At 39.7% G+C, this 22,149-nt stretch overlaps 1 protein-coding gene across 2 annotated transcripts; it reads left to right on the top strand.

Annotated features, from left to right (window-relative positions):
• The first annotated feature begins 723 nt into the window (after positions 1 to 723).
• Positions 724 to 21,587, top strand: galnt7 (UDP-N-acetyl-alpha-D-galactosamine: polypeptide N-acetylgalactosaminyltransferase 7). Of its 2 annotated transcripts, XM_079553751.1 has the most exons (16): positions 724 to 916; positions 6,648 to 6,762; positions 7,518 to 7,833; positions 12,560 to 12,726; positions 13,717 to 13,847; positions 14,167 to 14,246; positions 14,933 to 15,115; positions 15,351 to 15,533; positions 17,177 to 17,294; positions 18,178 to 18,300; positions 18,541 to 18,656; positions 19,632 to 19,734; positions 19,808 to 19,906; positions 20,034 to 20,162; positions 20,824 to 20,854; positions 20,980 to 21,587. In XM_079553751.1, the coding sequence occupies exons 1-16, from the start codon at positions 794 to 796 to the stop codon at positions 21,084 to 21,086; spliced, it is 2,124 nt and encodes a 707-aa protein (XP_079409877.1). In that variant the 5' UTR covers positions 724 to 793; the 3' UTR covers positions 21,087 to 21,587. The 2 variants fall into 2 exon arrangements, with proteins under 2 accessions (XP_079409877.1, XP_079409876.1); XM_079553750.1 differs by lacking the exon at positions 15,351 to 15,533.
• The last annotated feature ends 562 nt before the right edge of the window (positions 21,588 to 22,149 follow it).

The following is a 22,149-nucleotide window of genomic DNA, read 5'->3' as shown; positions in this document are numbered from 1 at the left end:
TGTATGGCAGAAGACAGCAGCTAAGCTTGAGCACAAATATTACAGCCTGATATAGATAGATATTTTAGGAGGATTTTAACATTACGTGGGACTTTTTGAAATAACATATTTTTGTTTTTGTTCCCCCGAAGCTTCAACGGGATTCGAACCCGCATCCAGCTGGTAGACTTGTTTACTTTAGCAGACGTTAGCGCATGAGCCGGGGGCAGCTAGCGGCTAACCCTAGCTAGCTTTGACAGGGGGCTTTGTTGCCAAGTCCGCGTAGACTTACAGCGGCTTCGGGCTGTTTTCGCCGCGTTATTTTAGCTAATTATTTATTTATTTATCTATTTATTTATTTATTTCATTATTTATTTTGGGTTGGGGTTTTTTTTGGCATACCTAGTACGTAGCTATTTAATATTTATTTTAGTTTTTGGCATACGAGGTGCTAGGTTTTCTGATGTAGGCGCGACAGAAAATGCTTTATTTTTCTTTTTTTTTAAATTTCTGTATATTTTTGCGTTAACAAGCCCATGTAATCAGTTATATTCTTTTAAATATTTTTTTTACCTTTAAAAAAAAAAAAAAAAAAATCGAGGGCTGTCTGATTTTGTTCAAATTGCTAATAATACATATGACAAAAGTAGCAAAAATATTTATGAATTCAATTTTTGGTTTGGTTTGATTAGATTTTTTTTTTCTTTTTTTTTAAATAGTAAGCCCAGTTGCTTGTTTCTCTCGTGAGATCTGGCAACACGGGCAGGCAGAGGCGGACTTGCTTGCTACTCACCCAGGAAGAAGGGCTACCACGATGAGGATAAAATTGGGGTTTATATTACGGAGTTTGCTCGTAATTGGGACATTTTTGGGGCTTGTGGTGCTGTGGTCTTCGCTGTCGCCCAAACCAAACGACGACAACCCTTTCGCCAAACGAGTAAGTTGGACACTTCGGCTAGTATAGTGAAGAGATTTCATTCAGACAGACACAGGGGCGCTCCAATTAACCTTCAAATCATCTTACACGGCTTTAATAGACCGCATTAACACGTCAGCTTGATGTATCTGCTTTATTGGCACGTACATTTGCTGTATTTATTGCCATTTCTGAGCTGTCTTGGCATGCGTGACAGATCATGCTAAACCAGCAGCCAATCTACCTCCCACTGTACAAAGCAACATATACTTTAAGATATTAATAACCAAACCTGTCTATTCATATGGATTTCTACATTTCTCATCAAGATTGTTGTTCCATAATATCACTTATAAGACTGTTTACTTCTGATCAATGCTTCTTTGATGAATAGTCACTGCTAGCTGACTCTTTGCATTGGTGAATGACCATATTTCTGTTTTATTTGTGCACAGTTTGTGTTATTTATTCCTATTTCCTTTAGTTTCTGTGTAATCTTACTGTTCAACCCCTGCCATAAAGAACATTTTAGGACTACACATCTTACAAAAAATACACCTACCGCTTGTCATTACAACTAAATAGCACAAATAGCATATCATTGCCTTTTGTCTCTCATTGTGAGGCCATGAAGTGTTCCTAAAAGAGCTGTCCAGGATGTGAATATCCGTGTCACTCTACAGATGACATGCGGTAATGGGAAAAGCAAACCTTGTAAACTTAGTTGAAGAGTAACTACTTCGTTGTACACTTGTTCCTTTAAGGCTCAAACTTATAATACATTTGGAAGCATTGTGGTCATGTTTCTGTTGTAAAATATTGCAACAGGTCAAAATGTATTGGCCCTAATTTTGAAGCAAACAAAAAAAATAGACTGGACTATTTCATTCTCGTGGCACAAAGGCCACTTTAAAATCAAGCTCGTAACCAAAACTGACAGGTATTTTGTTGTAAATGATATGCAGTGGAGGCAAAATGGTCCCAAATGATCAGAACGAGTCTAGTGAAGAGGTATGTGGAGTTAATAATCCACACAGGAGCACCCCCTTGTGACATCAACAGGTGGAGGCAAGCGTTTTTGAGATCTTTTGAAGGAAACCGACAGAAAATGCAGGATTCCTACATGAATGAAACATAACACAACTCTGGGCACATCTACCTTGAGGGAACAACATAACATGGTTTATACATGGCTCGAAAGGCTGTTTCTTTTCATTTAAGAGAATACAGTATATGGGGTCTTTATAGAGGCTGACTGTGACTGTTAGAAGTTACCAGCTTTTGAAGTGGCCCCGGCAGCAGTAATTAAAGGGATGGTTCAGATAAGTTACTTCTTTTTGGAGACGAAGGCGGCAGGAGCAAATGCCAGGGGCTAAAAAAACCTGGCAGTAAAAAACTACTTTACATGAGTGTTCTTAACGTTTGGTGTGGCGGTCATGCTCATTTTAAAGGAACTACACAGAGTTTAAAAGTGTAAAAAAAATATGTATTTTCCCCCCCTAAATCAGGGGTAGGCAAGTTTGTTTGGCGGAGGGCCGATTTTCTTAATTGCCAAAATGCCAAGGGCCGAAACTAACAATTGTAGCCAAAAGTAAATCAAATTTTTTCTAAAAATATAATATATTGAAAATCATATACTGGGAAATGTGAACATTTTGACAGTATTTTACACATTTTAGAGTACTTTATCACATATTTTGTCTCTAATTTATGAATAAATGTTCTCTCAAAATTCTCTTGGGGCCAAAGGTTTCATGTTGGAGGGCCGAATTTGGCCCGCATGCCTGATGTTGCCTACCCCTGCCCTACATGCTCCAGCAATGTACTTATGTGTAGAATGAGCCGGCACCTATTCACCACAACTGCCTCTTAAATCCTGCACTGTCACTCAAAAAGTTGTTAATTCGACCCGAAGCGCCGTCATGCACGAGCTTAATATAGAACCTGCAGTTGCGCATAAGACCTGAGGTGGCAGTAGTGAGTAGAAAAATGACAACTTGCATCTAGTTCCTTTTAAGGGTCACTTTGGTGCAATGGCACATAGTTAATTTCAAGTTGGAGCCATTGTTGGGAGTTGTCTATTGTTAATGAGGATCGAGAGCAATAAGGCGTCATTAAAGTGCAAGTTGCAGTATCCAGAACGTTCTTAAGGTTCTCTCTGGGCCCACGAGCAATAATAGACAAAACAAAAAGTCAGTCCCTGCTCTGCCGTGACCTTTTACTGTAACATAAACAACTGTCGAAAAAACTCTTTGCTAACTTACTGAACCGCACATTTATTGAACTGAGGGTACAAGTTTTCTAATATGGTTAGTTCAATTTTGCCTGTAAATCGTCTAGCACAGCAGCAAGAAAAACATTTAAATCGAAGAACCTTTCAAAAAGTATGGTAATCTACTCAGTGAAACTTAAGCCCCTCAGCATTAAAATGTAATCTTAAAGCAGAAGAACTAAGTAACTCATACCTCGAGAGGCCGTAAGCGCCACTGTAGGTGTCATAGCCTATTGCGTTTTTTTACTCATTAATTGTCCGTGAGAGTAAATACTACGCTGACAAAAAAGGCAAAGGGAGAGAGGGATATTGTACATCCAATTACACAATGGAGATAATTTTTGTCACTCAAACTTGGCTGTAAATACTGCTAAAGTGGCGCTAGCCCACAGTTAGCTTTGCCCGTTAGCCTGTTAGCTTCGTCTTCGTGATTCTATTGCACTTTCTATCCGGTGCAGGGAAAGCTACAAGTGTGGTTTTCTAGCCAGAGACACCAGGGGGAGATGACAGACCCCCCAATCATCCCATTAACACATGTATTACCCCCAGAGGGACTATGAAAAGGATTTATTAAGGCAAACAAGTTACTTATTCTAGTTTTTATTAGTAACAGTGGTGTGTGGTTAGCGCTCTCTTACATCATAAGGTTTCAGGCTCAGTCTCTGTACTGTCTGTGTTAACTCCAGCTGCCGCAGTTTCTCACATTAACCTAAAACATACACAAATTTCCCCGACAGAGACAAATAACAAAACTGTACAATCTAACCTTTATAGTATTTTTTCAACCCCAAAAAAGCCATTATCCATTAAAGCGATGTTTCAGGATTTTTGGCATAGGGCCTCATTTCCTTTTTTTTTTTTTTTTAAATTCATGCAGTCCTTTTATTTGAAGAGTGCTATAGGCTAGTGTTAGGCTAGTGTATGACTATAGTAACTAGTAGCCTGCATTAAAAACAGTCTGACCCAAGCACAGAGCACCTGAGGCAAATCACTTATAACACCAGACTAACCATATAAATGTCTATTGACTGAATCATTTTTGAAATATAACTATTTTGCATTTAGAAGAACTTATATTTGAGCAGCATCAGCTTCCTGGTTGTAAGCCACGCAGCGGTGGAGTGATCTGCGAGGTTACCGGATCTACAGTAGTTTGTTTACCTGCATTACTACTCGTGGAATTCACAAAGCTTTCTACAAATCAGATATGGCAACGTTTGGAGGACTACCCGATGCTTTTGAAGAGGTTTTTAATGCAGGCTACTAGTTACCATAGACATGCGTTAGCCTAGCACTAGCCTAGCACCACTAAACTCTTCAAATATAAGGACTGCATGAATTAGAAAGAAAATAAAACACTCTGGATGACTAGGAAATGAGGCCATATGTCAAAAATCCTGAATATCCCTTTAATATGCCGGATACATGACAGGACTTGACCGCCTCGTATCATATTGCAGCCGTGCAGTAACAGATAGTATGCACAGAGGAAATATGGCTTGCTATGTATAATTAAAGTCTCTCAAAGTTTCGGTCAACCATATTAATAATTGATAGCCTTGAACAATTTCCGATCATGGGGTTCTTAAAAGTTGTACTATTTGGATAGGACTAAACTGGGATCTCGCCAGGACCACGAAAACTGCAAAAATCAAACTTTATGAGCCAAATTCACCATCCACAGATTAACTTTAGCCAAAACATTATTAAAAAGTAGAAAAAATAGAATCCCATTAACAGGTAAATGCATTGAACATACTGCAAAGTCAGATTATTAATGTTAACGTGAATCTCCATTGGCTTGACATTAACAATAGCACAGTCTTGATCTCTATGGCCGGGTTTGTCGCTTGGGCACAGCACAAAAGAGACTGAATCTGAACCAAGACTAAACCCAGCACCAAACTGGCCCTAAACCAGGTACAAAGCAGGATCAAGGTGAGGTCTAAACCGGGACAAAACACTGATCCAATGCACTATAATGTTTCTCAATGTAATCAGTCAGTCAGATAATTTGTGCCATAGAGGGAACCACAAAACGTCCCCCACCCATCCTGTTTCGGCTTGTCAGCATTCTTCTGCATATTTGTGGGCCCGAAAACGCGTCCCCGTACAGCGCTGTGAAGACGGGATGTCATGGAGTAATGAGAAAAATGCCGTTAAAAATACTTCCCCTCTTCATTGAGTCTCGCGGTGGAGGAAGAGAGCAAAAAGTGTTGCTGGAGTAGAGTCTTGTGTTACTCCCTCAGTCCATAGACATGCAGGGGCGTCTTAAACACGTGTCCAGACCTGTGCTCTCTGTGGAGGCGCAGCAGCTCTACTCTGAGCTCCTCACTTTCTAAAGGAGCATCCAGCCCCTTTTGAGAGAACTTTTTTGACATGTATAGAACTGCAGATATTTTTTTACATTGGGGTTTTTCCACAGGTATTTTAGGGGTTGCTAACTGCGGTGTGATTGGTCTTAATCAGTTATTACACTATCCTTTGCAAACAAAGAAAAGAAAATGCCTTTGGGCAAATAATGTTCAAAACCTGCTAATTCTTAAATTAAGAGAATGATTGTATTAACTTTTTAGGTGCCATTTTGTTGTTGTTGTTGTGACGTCTAATAAAGTAAAAAAACAAAAACAAATCAGTACTACAACCAGTCCTGAGCATTACCTTGACCCTAAAAGTAGAGTTCCTGATAAACCCTTGATGGAGTTCAGGAAACATATTTGTAAGAGAAGAGGAGAGCTGGATCACCGTAGTAGCTGAGTAAATGCTAAACAAAAGCAAACAAACTTAAATATCAGGCTGTTCAGGCTCATGGGGCCAGGCATACTTAGCATCGAAAGAGAAGCGGCTGAGGCACTCTGAATTTGCAAAGAGTTATTTATTTAACAGTAATTACGTAGCGTAATTACTGTCACGTGATTGCGGTCATGTGAGACTCCCCTGTTTTAAATGGCTCACACCTGTGATGTGATGTCTACTTACCCTGATGAAGACTCCATAGTTGAAACACGCCGGGTCACACTGTACAATAAATAACTCTTTGCAAATTCAGAGTTTCTCAGCCCCTTCTCATTCGCTTCTATATTTGTGAGAGAACCTGTTGTTTTCAGTCAGATGACTGGTCGTATTTTGGCAACATTGGCGCCTAAAGGGTTTAGTGGTTCCTATTTCAGTCTTTTCTTAAATGTTAATGCTCCTCGGGCAAGTTTGGCAGCGTCCGGGATTTTTCCTGATCGATGCACATTGCTCCCTCGTCTCCTACGCACCTGCCTTAAGTATTTGATGTGCAAAGCCCTTTTCTCTCCTTGAGCATATTTAAAATGTGCACAGTACACTGAATTTTGATTGCAAATCTATAATATAAACAGTACCTATCAGCAAAATCATGTACAGCTGCATTTACAACATCAACCCAATGCAGCCCCAGTCATTCCTGCTTTTTTTGATAAAAAGGTAAATGTTTGTTTTTTCTTGTCCCTAAAGGATGGTGACTTCCTGCCCAAAGGAGGTCCGGCGGTCAACATGTTCAAGCCGGTGGTGCCCTGGCCCCATGTGGAGGGACTGGAGGTCGATCTCAACGCAGTTAAACTTAAACAGAGTAAGACTTCAGACACAACTATCTGCAATACACGATGGGCCGGTTACTACGATCTGCAAAGATCTGCATATACGTAGAAGCTAAGACCAATTGCCCTCATGTGAGCAAGTTAAAACATGCAACAGTCTAATCTAACCCACATATTAAAGTGTGGCCTAAATCTTTGGGGCTTGGACCACGCCTGTGTTTCTGCGTCTGAGGCTACAAACTAAAACCGTTACAAAATGTCCATTGAAGACTTTAAGAGGTGGAGATAAGAGCAACTGAACAGAAGTTCCGAGGCAAGACCAAATCAGCACAGAAATACTTTTTGTTTTATCGTTCTTTATTTCAACAACACAAATTTGAGATTTTTACACACATTGTTGCTCACTCTGTATCATTTTCACAAAGTACTTTTTTTTTAGTTTTACTTAGTTTTACTACTCTACGCCTCTGCTATAGTGTAAACTAAGCCTCTATGCTTTGTTTAAGTTGTGTTTTATTTTATGTCACAAGTCCAATAAATCCAAAACCTCTTGATTATTTTGACTTAAATGCAGACGTTTCGCCACAAAACCTGTAGCTTCTTTAATGGTTGGGTCTTGTAGTTCAAACCTCTACAAACATGTTTATGAAATGCCTGGGATTCTTTAATTGGTTTCGTCTTCTCTCAACTGCAAATACTCCTGGATGTGTTTTAAGATGTGAAATGATTCTTTAAGCGTTAATTTAAGTGCTTAAGTCTTTGTATTTTCTCACCATCACTTCTCCAGAAGTTGGGAACAACCCTCCGGACACAAACCTCAAACCGGACCAGAAGCAGGTGATACAGCAGCAGTACGTCACCTTCAAACCCAACACCCTGCCCTACAATGCCCCCGTCCTGAAGAAGGGCGTTCTGGGGAACTTTGAGATTGAATTTGAGCCTCCGGGTGTCCCTGGCGGCCCGGGGGAGGGGGCTAAGCCTTTCGTCCTGGGACCGGAGTACAAAGACGCAGTGCAGGCCTCGATAAAGGAGTTTGGGTTCAACATGGTGGCCAGCGACATGATCTCCCTGGACAGAAGTATCAGCGACATACGCCACGAAGAGTGAGTCCAGTTTACTTACTCATAATTCACTTTTTCATTAAATAATCCTCTTTAATACACACTTTTCTGTTTGAAGAGCTGCCCTAACAAATTATTTTCTTCATTGTGAGGTTAATAATCTTCTGTCTTATCTTAGTGAAGGTGCATTTATAACATGTGATAATAATGGCTTATCTTTACTAGCTTTACAAGCACTTTATTATAGCCACCATCTGCTACATTCACGCAGACAAGGTGGGTGAAGTGTCTTGCTCTAGGACACAATGACATCCTGCACCTGAGCCACTGTTTCCCCTTTACTTTCACACAAAATACGGTCAAATAAGGACATGACCTGGATGTTCAGTAACAATACAAGCATGTCCTGTTTTTGTTTTGTTTTGTTTTTTATTGGAAAGAGCTCAGTCAGAGCCTTGAATGGAGCCCTTCCACAACTTCCTGAGCTCAGAAACAACTGTTTTATATATTTTATGACTTGTTTAACACTTCTGATTATAATTTTGGAACCCTGGGAGGAAGAGATTTACCGTTTTTGGAATTTGCTGATTTTTCAAAATGAGCTTCCTCTGAAGTATCTAATAAACATTAGTGTCCTGAATAAATAAGCCCTCTGCCCCCGAATAAAGTGCCCCCTGCTGGCACAGTTCAACACTGACACATTTACAGCATCAAACACAGGATTAACCCTTTAATGTTACCCCCACAACCATAAAAAAAAAAGGAAAAAAAGGATTTTCTAGCCATTTGGGAGACAGCATTATTGTTTTTAAACCGGTCCAAACCTGATATAAATCAGTCTAAAACTGGTCTAAACCATTATAAACCCACCAGTCTAAAAGTTGTCAAAAGAAGCATAAACCAGTCTAAATTACTTGATCAAAAACTACTTGATCTAAACTTGATCTAAACGAGTCCAAACTTGATCTAAACCAGTCCAAACTTGATCTAAACCAGTCCAAACTTGATCTAAACCAGTGCAAACTTGATCTAAACCAGTCCAAACTTGATCTAAACCAGTCCAAACTTGATCTAAACCAGTGCAAACTTGATCTAAACCAGTCCAAACTTGATCTAAACCAGTGCAAACTTGATCTAAACCAGTGCAAACTTGATCTAAACCAGTGCAAACTTGATCTAAACCAGTGCAAACTTGATCTAGACCAGTCCAACCTTGATCTAAACCAGTCCAAACTTGATCTAAACCAGTCCAAACTTGATCTAGACCAGTCCAACCTTGATCTAAACCAGTCCAAACCACCACAAACAAGTCCAAACCAAATCCAACCCTTATCTAAACTGGATATTTTGAGTATGACACACTTGACGTTATATATTGGTGGTGCATATCGCCATCGGCCTGAGAAAACCCCATACCGACCTTTAATCTCAAAGCACATCTTTCACTATCTTTACCTTTGTTGGTTGTACTGTATCTACAGCTGAAACTAAATGCCAGTAATTTCACTTCCTGATCTCCTGTAAGCCCCTCCCCATTTCAATAAAGAGACTAAAGCCTGTGCAGCTCGTGTGGCTGTAATGAAGTAATGCCGAGTGTTTTTAATTTACAATGAAAGGATTTAGAGTTGAGGAAAGCATTTCCTGGACACGTAGGATCTCGGGGGCAATTTTTTGGGAGCTGCCGCCTCGCTGCTAAGAACAGCCACTGATGAAGATTCAGAGATTACTCAAAGATAGGTATGTTTTTGATGAGAAACAACATTATAACATAGTAAAAAGCTTTAGAAAGTCGATTTTGCACATTGTCCCCCTTTAAATGATAATATATATAATAATATTCTCGGGAAACAACCAGTGGTCTTTCTAGAGTGAGATCTATCATGTATGAAACTTGCTACCAGGGGTTCCCACATTTTTCAGATCGCGCTAGATCAAAAACCACAAGATTTTTCGTCCCTGAGTAAATCTATAATGTGGATATATTTTACTGAGCTGCTTCCAATATTCTTACTGTAAACTGCTTAAAAGAATAATCAGTTGATAGTTTCTCCCCAATATGTTGTTTGCTTTAATATTGGTTTTCACTTAAATGAAAGATAATTTGTTCTGTTCTGCAAAACAATTTATTTAATCTTTATTCCAAATTATTTTAAAAATCTCATCGCGTCTCGTGGAATTTGTGCCTTGGCCCACCCCTCATTGTTATTTTATGTCATTTGCTCACTTTAAATTACAAAATGCATTAACTTTATTTATCATACTATATGTTGACTATATACCTTCATCTGTCTGACTGTATTTACTCATTTTACACAGCATTAATCCTCCATTCATGAGGACACAGTTGATCGTCTGACAGGTTTATATCTTGCATCAGTGCAGGCTCATTCCTTTTGTTTACCCAGAATGCTTTGAGGCGTGCACCAGTCTCACCCCCTAAACACACAGGCTTTAACTCTTGACTGTCCACTCCTTTATCGTGTCACTCTAACCATTAGACAGATATGAGCGAGGTCTGTGTGTCTGTAGACTAAACAGTGTCTTATGAAATTGATGGGAACGGCTGTGTTTGCATTTGTACAGAGGGTGTTTAAAACCGGTTTGTTCAAGCCACAGGTCACATGCAGATATATATTATTGAAATTAAATGTTTTTCCTCATCAGTATTTGACAGTGACTGGATTCACAAACCTCACATACTATTATTTTTATGTCTGAATGTCCTTTCCACTGGCCAACACCACGCTCATGTTTTCGAATTTTGTCACAACTTTGGAACACCTTTCAGAGAAAATGTGAATATGTGCTGATAGAGGGGGAAATGAACTTTAATGCAGTTTTTGTTTCATGTGGATTCTCACGGGAATGAATGAGATATTAGCCAAAAAGTAAGACCAAAAATCTGCCATAGTCTCACCATAGTTACCGCCATAGAGTTTTTTGTTGCTCCACCTCAATTTTAAACGGCATCTCTGGAATCGAATTACGGGGAAAGCAATTTAGAGAAAAATTTAAACTTTCTCTAATTATTCAAAAAACTACTTTAACAAATGCTGAATTATGAATATAGTTTTCTACTAAATGACGATACAAAGACATGGAGAGGAGCAAAGTGGTTCAACAGCCCATAAATACATTAATAACGGAGAATGCTAACATGGTGTGCTAATGCTAACGCTAGCTAGCGCTTGCCAGGACTGCCCTTTTTTCACTTCAACTGAACAATCTGCTGTGAATAAACATCCATGTGGACCTGATTTAGACTTTACTTTACTTGTATGTAATAGATATATTGGTTAAAAAGAGGGAAAAATTGTGTTTCCCAAAAGATTCTATTTTCACTATGACGAGATGCCGTCTGTATCTATTGGACTGCATAATCGATCACAAGCAAATTGAAAAATTGCCACCGAATCACAGGCTGGAGTTGTTTATTAAATACAGTATAATCAGAGAAATCAGAGAAATGCATTTAGCTACCTGAGCCTGTTCCTGCAAATGCGAACTTTTGAAGCCAACAGCTCCCCATACAAAAGAGAAGCTGGTCCCTATGTAAAATTATGGCTGCAGTCACCTTAGGGCTGGGCAATTAAATGAAATTTGGTCAATGTTAATAATTGTCATGGGACTTTATGATCAAACAGGTTTACAGCCATTTCTTTGGCACAAACAGTTCCTAGTTTGAGAGTTTGGACGAGACAATGGAAGACTTTTGTGTGTTAAATGAGACTTGATGAAAGCTTTTGTTTTTGTTTGAGCAGTGTTTTGGATAAAATATGTATCTAATTCTATGAACCAGCAAGATGTATTTGATTTATTATGAAAAGATAAAATTGAATCGAAAATCGAGATCAATATGGGAAAAATAATCAGGATTATTTTTTTTCCAAAATTGCCCAGCCCTAAGTCACCTCCAGTAACGTCCTTCATTTGGGTCGAGGGCCGTCCCCTGGCTCTGACATTTTGTTGGGTTTTGACTGAGGCCCTGCCCTTCTAAACAAGAGCGTCTTTTTGCCTTTGCCATCAGGACATTATGACAGTGTGAATATCTGACAGGAAAAAAATGGATATTTCAATTTAATTGTTGTTTTCAATAAAGGATTACTCAAAAAAAAATCTCTCACCACCGTTTCCTCTTGTTGCAGATTGAAGCTCTACTTGGATTAAAGCATTTTATTTCTTCTCATGTTTCCTTTAACAACAAGACAATATCGTGTCCCTTTTCAGACAGACTTTATTCAAAGACAGGTTTAACAAGAAGTCTCAAGTGTGGAAATACAGTATATGGGAGTGAATTTGAATCTTGTAACTTGATGATTCTCTTTCAGAAGCAATATTAGCTCATTGTGAGAGTGAAGTTTGAACTGCTAAACTTAAAGGGACTATACACAGTTTAAAAATGTCAAAATTATGTATTTTCCTCCCCCTACATGTTCCAGTCATGTCCTAATGTGTAGAATGAGCCCAGACCAGTTCACCACGACTGCCTCTAAAATCCTGCACTGTCATTCAAAAAGGTGTTAATTCGGGTCCGAAGTGCCGTCAATATAGAGATCGCAGTTACATGTTTGACCTGGGGTGGCAGTAGTGAGTATAAAATGGCCAACTTGCATCTAGTCCCTTTAACCGAATCATATTTACAAAACTTTACTTTAAGAATTGGAATAAGGTACATGGCAAGAAAGTAACTCCTGTCCCTAAAGTAGAATTCAAAAGCCGAACACATGATATGACTTTTGACTATTTTTGTGCTTGATTTCTTTTGCAGATGTAAGTACTGGCACTACGATGACCGGCTGCTGACCTCCAGTGTGATCATCGTGTTTCATAACGAGGGATGGTCCACTCTGATGCGGACGGTGCACAGTGTGATCAAGAGGACGCCGCGCAGATACCTCGCCGAGATCGTCCTGATCGACGACTTCAGCAACAAAGGTGCAAGTCATTAAAGAGTTTGGGTTTAGTTCTGGGATAGACTTGTTTTTTTCATAGTTTAGGGTTTGGGTTTTTCTTTCATTTTTCTGCCACTGTATCATTTTGTACTGTATTAGCATGAGAGGCTTCTGTACCGTTTTATTTGCAGTTCAAGTTCTGGTTTATTATTGCCTCATCATATAACACATTTTTGTTTTTAACCTCTTAACCAATCCAATTTGGCTTTACCCAAATCTAAAAGCTTCTCGAAAAAAGCCTCAAAATAGTGATGAAAATGAGGATGAAAACGCAACAAAAAAGCGACAAAGGAGCCACAAAAAATGTGATGAAAACTTGATCAAAAAGGGTAAAAAAAAAAAACTAAAACACGACAAAAAAAAAATACAAAAACACAATAAGAAAGTGACACAAAGCAAGAAAAATAACTTACAAAAGCATGACAAAAAGTAACCAAAAAAAGACCAAAACACTACAAAAATGTGACATAAATGAGGCGACAAAAAAGTTACTATCAGTTTTTTAGGACTTAGCTTTCAAATGAGGCGTCACACTGGCCTAGAGGCTGTGAGCTCCAGTTCAGAAGCTTCTAGATTCAGGTAAAGCTGATCTGGAGTAAATGTGCTCGGTAAAGGCAGGGGTTAAGAGGTTAAATGAATCGACTTGGATAAAAAACTCTCTTAGTTTGTTGCTTAGAGTGCCCTCTGCTGGTGTTGGGAGAAATTACCTTGATAAAAACAATACTCTGAGTGCAGGCTCATAATGTTTTACAATGGGATTACTTATTATTACGCAACAAAAGCGCACTTCTGCAGTAGAAGAAGAAACTTAAAATAAACAGGATTGCTCAAAAAACTATTTGCAGAAGAAGATTTTTACAATGCTTAGTCTAGCCAGGCATTTGTGTGCAATGCATAAAATACAACTTACCCTTTTCAAGCCTATTGTTCAGTTAAAGTGAGACATCTCTTCAACCTGTGCACATATTTTCAGAACATCTGCAAGAGCGTTTGGAGACGTACGTAAAGCAGTGGAACGGATTAGTGAAAATTTTCAGAAATGAGAAGCGAGAAGGTCTGATCCAGGCCAGGAGCATAGGAGCCAGGAAGGCCACGAAAGGACAGGTACCATAATAAATACACCTCAAGTTATTCCTATGTTATTACAATGTGCGCTCTTACCAAGACTGAACCTGCTTGTATCATGATGGAATTTATATATTACTGACATAAACTTAGTATTAATGTTTTATAATATGGATTCGGTGGGAATGAAATGTATGTTTGTGGCATATCCCAATGTAAACCTGCTGTATGACCAGTTATATCATCCTTTGGTCCAGGTTTTAGTCCCAATCTAGTCTTCTTGGTCTAGACTGCGAAATATCTAAAAGGGTCAAATGAGTGAGGCCCATTGATCTTCATAACAATATTGTTTTTGCAGGTGCTGATTTACCTGGACGCCCACTGCGAGGTGAGCGTGAACTGGTACGCTCCGCTGGTGGCTCCCATTTCAAAGGACAGGTAACCAATCCCTGCAACTCGACTTAGATCTGAGCTTTGTATGGTTTTATTTTGTGTTCTGATAAAAAGCATTGAGACTAAACACTGCATTTGTAATCAGAGGTCAATTTTAAAGTAAATATGTGTACGTACTTTACAGGAAGAGCCTAAAGGTAATGCTTTTCACTTTTAAAAGTGGTTTCTGACACTTAACGGAACAACAGTGACTTATTTATGGTTAATTATGCTGCTGCAACACTGCAAAAAAATTATATGTGTTTTTAAAGGAATAGGCCAAACAAACAATTCATCCTGGAGTGTCCTAAAGACCACTGTGATGGAAAGTAACGACACCATACTAAACAGTCATACTGCCACTTGGTCACAACAAGGTCAAATACACACAAATATCACCTTTTTTTTTTTCACATAAAAAGTTGCTTAGTGCACCTTTAATTTGAGTAATTGGTAAGAAAAACATATTTTTCTTTTGCAGGTAAATTGAGATTAATTGTCTTAGTTTTTAGATTACGCTATTTGATCTAAAATACACAATCCATTTGGCAGATAGTTTTACTTATTTACTTTTTACCACATTTTAGTTTGAATAAATATATATATACGTATACTCTCAGTTTGGCAGACAGGACTGCTGTAGACTCTGTCAAAAGCCGCATGCAGACCCCATGTTGTGCTTGTCTGTGTAGGACAGTGTGCACAGTGCCTCTCATAGATTATATAGACGGTAACGACTACACCATGGAGCCGCAGCAGGGGGGCGATGAGGACGGTTTGGCCAGAGGGGCGTGGGACTGGAGCCTGCTGTGGAAGAGGGTCCCGCTCAGCCAGAGGGAGAAATCCAAGCGAAAGCACACCACCGAGCCTTACCGGTACTGCCCTAAAACATGTTCTCATTCACTAACCACATTCTGTTTGTCTCTCCCGCCCTCTCACCCCCACCACACCACCTCTCTGTCACTGCTCCACTGGATTGCCGTGCTTTTGCCTGCTCCCTCCCTCCCATCACCACCGCCACCACCATCATCAACACCTAAATTCCCTTGCACGGTTTTGCTTCACCCCTGCTGAAATCAAATCGTCCTGCCTCGTCCAAACGGGCGTTAGAACGGTTTGCACGGTGCCACTGGTCGACTCCATCCACGGGCAGCAGTTCACGTTGGAGCCCCAGGGAGGAGGGGACGAGGACGGGTTCGCCCGCGGAGCCTGGGACTGGAATATGCTCTGGAAGAGGGTCCCGCTCACCGCCAGAGAAAAAAAAAACAGAAAGCATAGGACTGAGCCATATAGGTACTAACAAGTGTAAAGCCACCAGGTCATTTAAAAACATGAAAGAAAAAACTCATGTTCAGTATAAAACAATTACTTTTAAGAACCATGCAAGATCAGGCACAAAAACAACAGATTTTATATTAGATTGAAGTCAATGTTTCGTCACCAAGCAGGTGACTTCCTCAAGGCTGTAAATTGTGACTGGGTCGCACTAAATGTTGCTGTGGGTGGTGACATCGGGTTTTCACTGTCCTGTACTTTATATATTGTCAAGCTACTTTATATCTTATGGTAGTTCTGCCTTAAACCATTTTGTACAGCTTTAGTTACATAAATTTTGTCCACATTGAGGCCACAACATGTAGTTTTCGTTTCACCTGAAATGCGCATGGTCTAAGGGACCATATACTCCTGGCAGGGTTTTCATTCATGCGTCATTTTTCACTCTTTCACTTTCACCTCAATTCTTCTGCCCCTCTGAAATGTCTCTTGCATTTACTTCATTGTTATGATAATTAAAGATGTGTCTGCATGCGTAGGGCTGGGTCTAAGAGATGCTTATTGCATGAGCAGGCTTTGGCATTTGCATGTTTTGAAGAAGGCGTATGCTCTTTGCATGTTTTGGAAGTTTTGGTCCTTTTTAGGTCCATCTACATCAAACTACAGAATTACACTGTCTGACCCAGAAGAAAAGTTGGCATTATATCAGCTTTAGAACCGCATGCATTCACTGTGGCACTGTTTTGATAAGCGTCTGCAATGTCAAGATTCAACAAGATTCATTTACATCCAGTGCATTTATTAAAGGAATAGGCCACCGTTTTTTTATACTGAGATATGTTCTTACCTGAGTCACACAAAAAGACCAAAGATGTTGTTCATTTAGCCCCTCCTCCTCTCCCCTATGGGGCCAAGCGGGGTGAAGTTAGAAGCGACCAAGCTCTTCCATGTTTTCCCTATTTAAATAGTAGTAGGATCCAAGTATAGTTACGCAAAATTTAACATGTCGATTTTCTAAGTGGATTAAAAGCGGGTACTATATTGTAAGTTATAATAACACCTTAGGAGTACTTTGACGTCCACGCAGTAATATCTTCACTTTACTGTGCCGGTCTTTTTGAACAAAGACCAGACAGGCATCAACTCGTCTAAGGTCAGGTAAAAACATATCTCAATATGGAAAAACAAAGATCCAATCATCACACAAAATGATAGAGTATAATCACTGCATCAACCTTCTCCAGCACATCCCAAAGATCTCGTGGCCAATTCATGTGTGAAAATAATGTCCCTGAACTGTTTCACAACCTGAGCCTGGTGTATCCTGCTATTGTTATCTTGTAATATGCCCGTGCCATCAGGGAAAAAGAAGTCCATTGATGGAGTAACTTAATCATTTAGTATATTCTTAGAGTAGATAAGAACCTATCTGACTTTTCTTGGGGCCAGGCAGTGTGCAAAAGTGCAAAATTATACCATGCAGTTTGTTTCACTTAGCTAATGCCCGATGACTAACCAGAATCTGGCCTTTAGTGCTATTAAAAGCTTACAATTGCATCATAGCAACCTGGTTTTGAATTGATATTAACGCCCAACCCTGTGTGCAGAAAGAAAATGCAGATTAACTACGAGGTGCAAAAGCTGTTTATGTTTCCCCGCAGGTCTCCAGCGATGGCAGGCGGTCTGTTTGCCATCGAGAGAGAGTTCTTCTTTGAGCTGGGCCTGTATGACCCTGGACTACAGATCTGGGGAGGAGAGAACTTTGAGATATCCTACAAGGTGAGAATCTGTATTGCCTTGTGTTTATAAATCAGGACTAAAACCAGACTGTGTAGCATTTCACCCCATTTATCATATTATGGGTGTCTTTATTCATGAGAAAGGCCGAAGTATATATTTTCTGACTTTGCTGGAGCGAGACACTATGAGCTTGTCTCCATTGAGATGATGTAGCTTTATAGTCAAAACGTGAGGTTTAAATACATTAGGATCGCATCCAAATGCTCTGTAATCACAACCCACTGAGAGATGTGCTTCTTTGTTTCTTTATAAGTGAAATCATGGCGGTGAAAAGTTGTAAATTTATATGAAAAGTGGAGGCTCCTCTAATTAAACTGGTGCGCTCGATTTATGAATGGACATATATCGATTAAAAAAAATATATATATGAATGATAAGTCAGAAGAGTGTTTCAAAGGACTTGTATAGCAAAACATGAAATCTGAAAAATAGGGAAAGAAATTATCAGAAAAGGCATTGTCAATGTCTGCCTGTGCTGGAAAAACGTGAACAAGTATAAACATAGGATAACTGACCATAGTTAAATTGATACAAATTTAGCAAAACAAAATTGGTTCGGGCCTGATTGTTCAAAGCAAAGGCTAAAGCAGTGCTAAGGCTAATCCAGGGCACACCTCCAGGGGTACTTAGACAATGTAAATGAGGATTAAACTAGAACGTAACCAGGACTGATTGTAAAGAGAAATTATAACAAATCATCATTACTTTGTGAGAGTTAATGGGGATCCAAATAAAGACTAAAGAGCACTATCCACTCGACCCGTACCAGGACTGACTTGAGGCTGATAAAGGCGTTCATAAAAATGTCTGTGTATCCCTGTTGGTAAAGTTTGATGTCTTCTCCTCCTCTGTGTTGGATTAGATCTGGCAGTGCGGAGGTCAGCTGCTGTTCGTGCCCTGTTCTCGAGTGGGGCATATCTACAGACTGCAGGGCTGGCAGGGCAACCCCCCTCCCGCTCACGTGGGATCCTCGCCAACGCTCAAGGTTAGACACCAGACACTGAACTACAGATAACACAATGTCAGGTTTTGTTATGACTATCATGAAAGATTCCTCTGTTGCGTTCTTCTCTCTATTCATTTTTCTTTTTTAAAAATGTATCTTCTTCCTCAAGTATTAGTAAAAATAACGAATGCTGTTGTGAACTTCAATACAGTGTTGCCTCCTATAGGCCCTCTGCAGCATAATAACAAAGGGAGAGGTGTCATCCTGTGTGTGTTTCAGAACTACGTGCGTGTGGTGGAGGTTTGGTGGGACGACTATAAGGACTACTTTTACGCCAGTCGCCCTGAGACTCTCACTCTGGCCTATGGAGACATCAGCGACCTCAGACGATTCCGGTAAAAAAAGTCTTAAATTGAATATGACAATAAGAAAAACAACTGCACTTATGAAAGGGTTTTTCTCATGCAATCGGCTGTGCTGTCTTAGTTTAGCCTTTAGACACATTATTAAAGTGGATATAGCATATGAGCTTTAAAGCATGGAGCTGTTGTTATTTGTTGGATTTTTAAGTAGTTTGTCCATTGTCAATTATATCGTCAAATATATCATTATCGTGATATTTCTTTTTTATATCGTGATATAGATTTGAGGTCATATAGCCCAGCCCTATCCGCCCATCATCCAACATTATTTAGGTTCTGAGAAAGAAAGAAAATTAGTCAAATAAAGCTCTTCTTCACAGCTGCCAGCAGGAGGAGCCAGTGTCAAAGTCTTCATCTGTATTTCATTGTTACTATTGAATTATTTCAGACATAATTTGAAATTATATAACATAAACTATCAGTGTTTTCAAGTCTATTTTTGAAGCCCCATGTGCATGATATGTCCACTTTAAGGCAAGTCTTTAAGGAACAGGCCACCGTTTTTCCATACTGAGATATGTTCTTACCTGAGCTTAGACGAGTTGATACGTATCTGTCTTTGTGCCCGTGGAAGAGCTTGGTCGCTTCTAACTCCACCCCGTTTGGAGCTATATATTTTTGATAATCCATTATAGATAAGGCCTTCTGGGTATCTAGATGAACATTAAGAGCACATTTGGCCACGTTAGGTTTTAGCTTTGATTGGAATTTTCTCATGGGTGGCTTTAATAAACCCCTTACTTTACCACCAAGCATAACTAGATATTTAACGTGTTTTGGCCCATAGGCGTGATTTTGTAGGACAACACAGAGTATGAAGAGTCAGGACTTGAACCAGCAAAGCAACAACGCTGAGGAAAGAACTGTGTTGACCAATAGACTACTGGCGGTGCGCCCCCAAGTGTATTTTTTTTGTATTGTTTATTGGTAATTTGGAGTTTCTTTCAGGGAGGAGCACAGATGCAAGAGCTTCAAGTGGTTCATGGAGGAAATTGCCTACGACATCCCTCTGCACTACCCTCTGCCTCCAAAGAACGTGGAGTGGGGAGAGGTACGGACACAGCAAAATACATGCAGCCCCTTTATGAACTGTCTTCGCTTCATTGTTGCGCTTCTTGTTCCAGATTCGCGGCTTTGAGACGAGTTACTGCATTGACAGTATGGGACACACCAACGGAGGGAATGTGGAGATCGGGCCGTGTCACAGAATGGGAGGAAACCAGGTGAAGTTCAAAACTATAACGGCGGGGAATGCCATTTAGGTTTGAGGTTACCTGAGTAGCTTCTTAGTCAGAGTACACCAAGTACAGTTAATAGTATATTCATTTCCTCATCCGTATTTGTTTTCAGCTGTTCCGCATCAATGAGGCGAACCAGCTGATGCAGTACGACCAGTGTCTGACCCGAGGGAGTGATAACTCGGCCGTCGTCATCACCCACTGTGACCAGAAGCAGTACACAGAGTGGAAGTACTTCAAGGTGAGTCAAAGCAACTCCATGTACTGTATGTTAGACTTGTATTGTTGAAGGGGGTTGGCTTGGATTTGTTGGTGAGCCTTGTGGATTTGTTTAATATTGAAATTCTGGTTACAATTGTAAATATGAGTTTGATTATTGTACTGGTTAATGTAGAGGTTTGGAATAGGAATGATGGGGTTAAAGGGATTATGTACTGCAGTTTACGGGGAATATTTTAAATCGGTTTCTACCTTTCTGATCAAGAGATAAAACATAAATGCAAACTCAAGTATTGGAAGTAGGTTTGGGCTTGTTAAATGTTGAGATGAAATTCTAAACATCCCGGTTCTGTGCTTGGAAGGATGCACATTTTCTTGTCCCAACAAACTAAATTAATACATTTGGTCAGGATTTCATCATATCAGTCATTTTGTGAGTATGAGTTTTGAGAGTGTGTCCACTGCACATCCCAAAGATACAATGGGATTAAGATCTGGACTGTTGTGTATCCATGTGTGAAAAGGATGTCTCATGCTCCCTGAACCACTCTTTCACAATGTGAGCCCGATGAATCCTCGCATTGTCATCTTGGAATAAGCCTGTGCCATCAGGGAAGAAGAAATCCATCATAACACACCATGATTAAAAGTCACTAATTTGCTTTTCTTGGCTGTTTTCTCAGGATCTGCACCGCTTCACTCATATGCCAACAGGTAAATAAACATTTCAGTACAACTTCATTATGAATTCTTATATTTAATGGCCGTTTCCTCCTGTTGCCCCCCGTTTAATGCATTGCAAAAACATTATGAATCGTTATTTACTCTCCTCTCCACAGGGAAATGCTTGGATCGCTCGGACATCCTCCACAAAGTCTTCATTTCCGATTGTGACAACAGCAAAACCACTCAGAAGTGGGAGATGAACCCCATCGAGGCCGTATGAGGACGCAAAGGCAAAGTAAAGAACTTGCACTAAAAATCGACAAACCACTGATTGCTCGTTATGGAGCGACGCAGTGGATTTCTATGCGGATACAGCACCACATCATGTTTACAAAGGCTCACACTGTCCTCTGGAGGGAAGACATTTTGAAACGCCGCCGGATGAAGTTCAAGTGGACAGCTTCATGGCAACGGCATCTGCATGAACAAGATGGCACTGAAATGATTATAATGAATCAGAACAACAAAGTACTACATGATTTTAATAGGCTAGGTCCATACTAGCTTTGAAAACAGTTTATATCTTAAATTAACCTGGTTATTGCTCGTATGAAAAGGCCTTTTCATCAACGATCAACAGAATGCAAGGCAGCACTTCTGTCTGGATGAAAAAGATGGCACTGAAATTATAAATTGCTTCCCAAAAATACTTTAATAAGCCGGGTCCACGTTAAAATATTATTTATACGCTCAATATTTGATTTTTTTTTGCTTTCTTTGACTATTATTGATTCTGACCTTTTTTAGGCAACTTTAAATGTCTATCATTGCCATTCCTTGGGGAACAAGTTGGCGCTGCAATATCTTATGTCAAACAATATTAGTAATTGGATTATTATTGTAGGCTATGTCCACTCCAGATTAAAACACTGAAAGTGTCTCAACTTTTCACTCTGGAATTGGCTGTATTGCGGTGACAGTGCGTCACTTAGTTACTAACTAACTAACGTGGCTTTTAATATCTTTCTTGCCAGACACAGTTCAATCACCCTCTCAAAATGTGTGTTGTCAGTAGCAATTGGAAGAGTTGTTGGCACTTATTGGCAGCCACACTTCCTTCAGTTTAAGATTAAGACATTGTTGTTATAATGATTAATGTGCTAATTTCAGCCCCTTTCTTCAAATGTGGACACTGCCTCTTATCAACTATAGTTGATTATTTATTTTTTTCTCACTCCATAACTCATTGTCCTCCTTTAACAAAGTTTCTGGCACATAATGACAAAAAAAATGCCACTTTGATCGAGAAATGTTTGCTATTGCTAATTATTTGCTAATAATTT

This window comes from Gobius niger (assembly GCF_951799975.1).
Source record: "Gobius niger genome assembly, chromosome: 3".
Lineage (NCBI taxonomy): Eukaryota > Metazoa > Chordata > Actinopteri > Gobiiformes > Gobiidae > Gobius > Gobius niger.
This window is presented reverse-complemented; position numbering and strand designations above follow the sequence as displayed.

What these genes read in the sequence shown, in the direction of transcription:
- galnt7 (XM_079553751.1), top strand. Translation starts at nt 794, where the DNA reads ATGAGGATAAAATTGGGGTTTATATTACGGAGTTTGCTCGTAATTGGG. An exon ending in AGCGACATACGCCACGAAGA is followed by an intron (nt 7,834 to 12,559) that starts GTGAGTCCAGTT and finishes TTTCTTTTGCAG; the next exon opens with ATGTAAGTACTGGCACTACG. An exon ending in GATCCTCGCCAACGCTCAAG is followed by an intron (nt 18,301 to 18,540) that starts GTTAGACACCAG and finishes TGTGTGTTTCAG; the next exon opens with AACTACGTGCGTGTGGTGGA.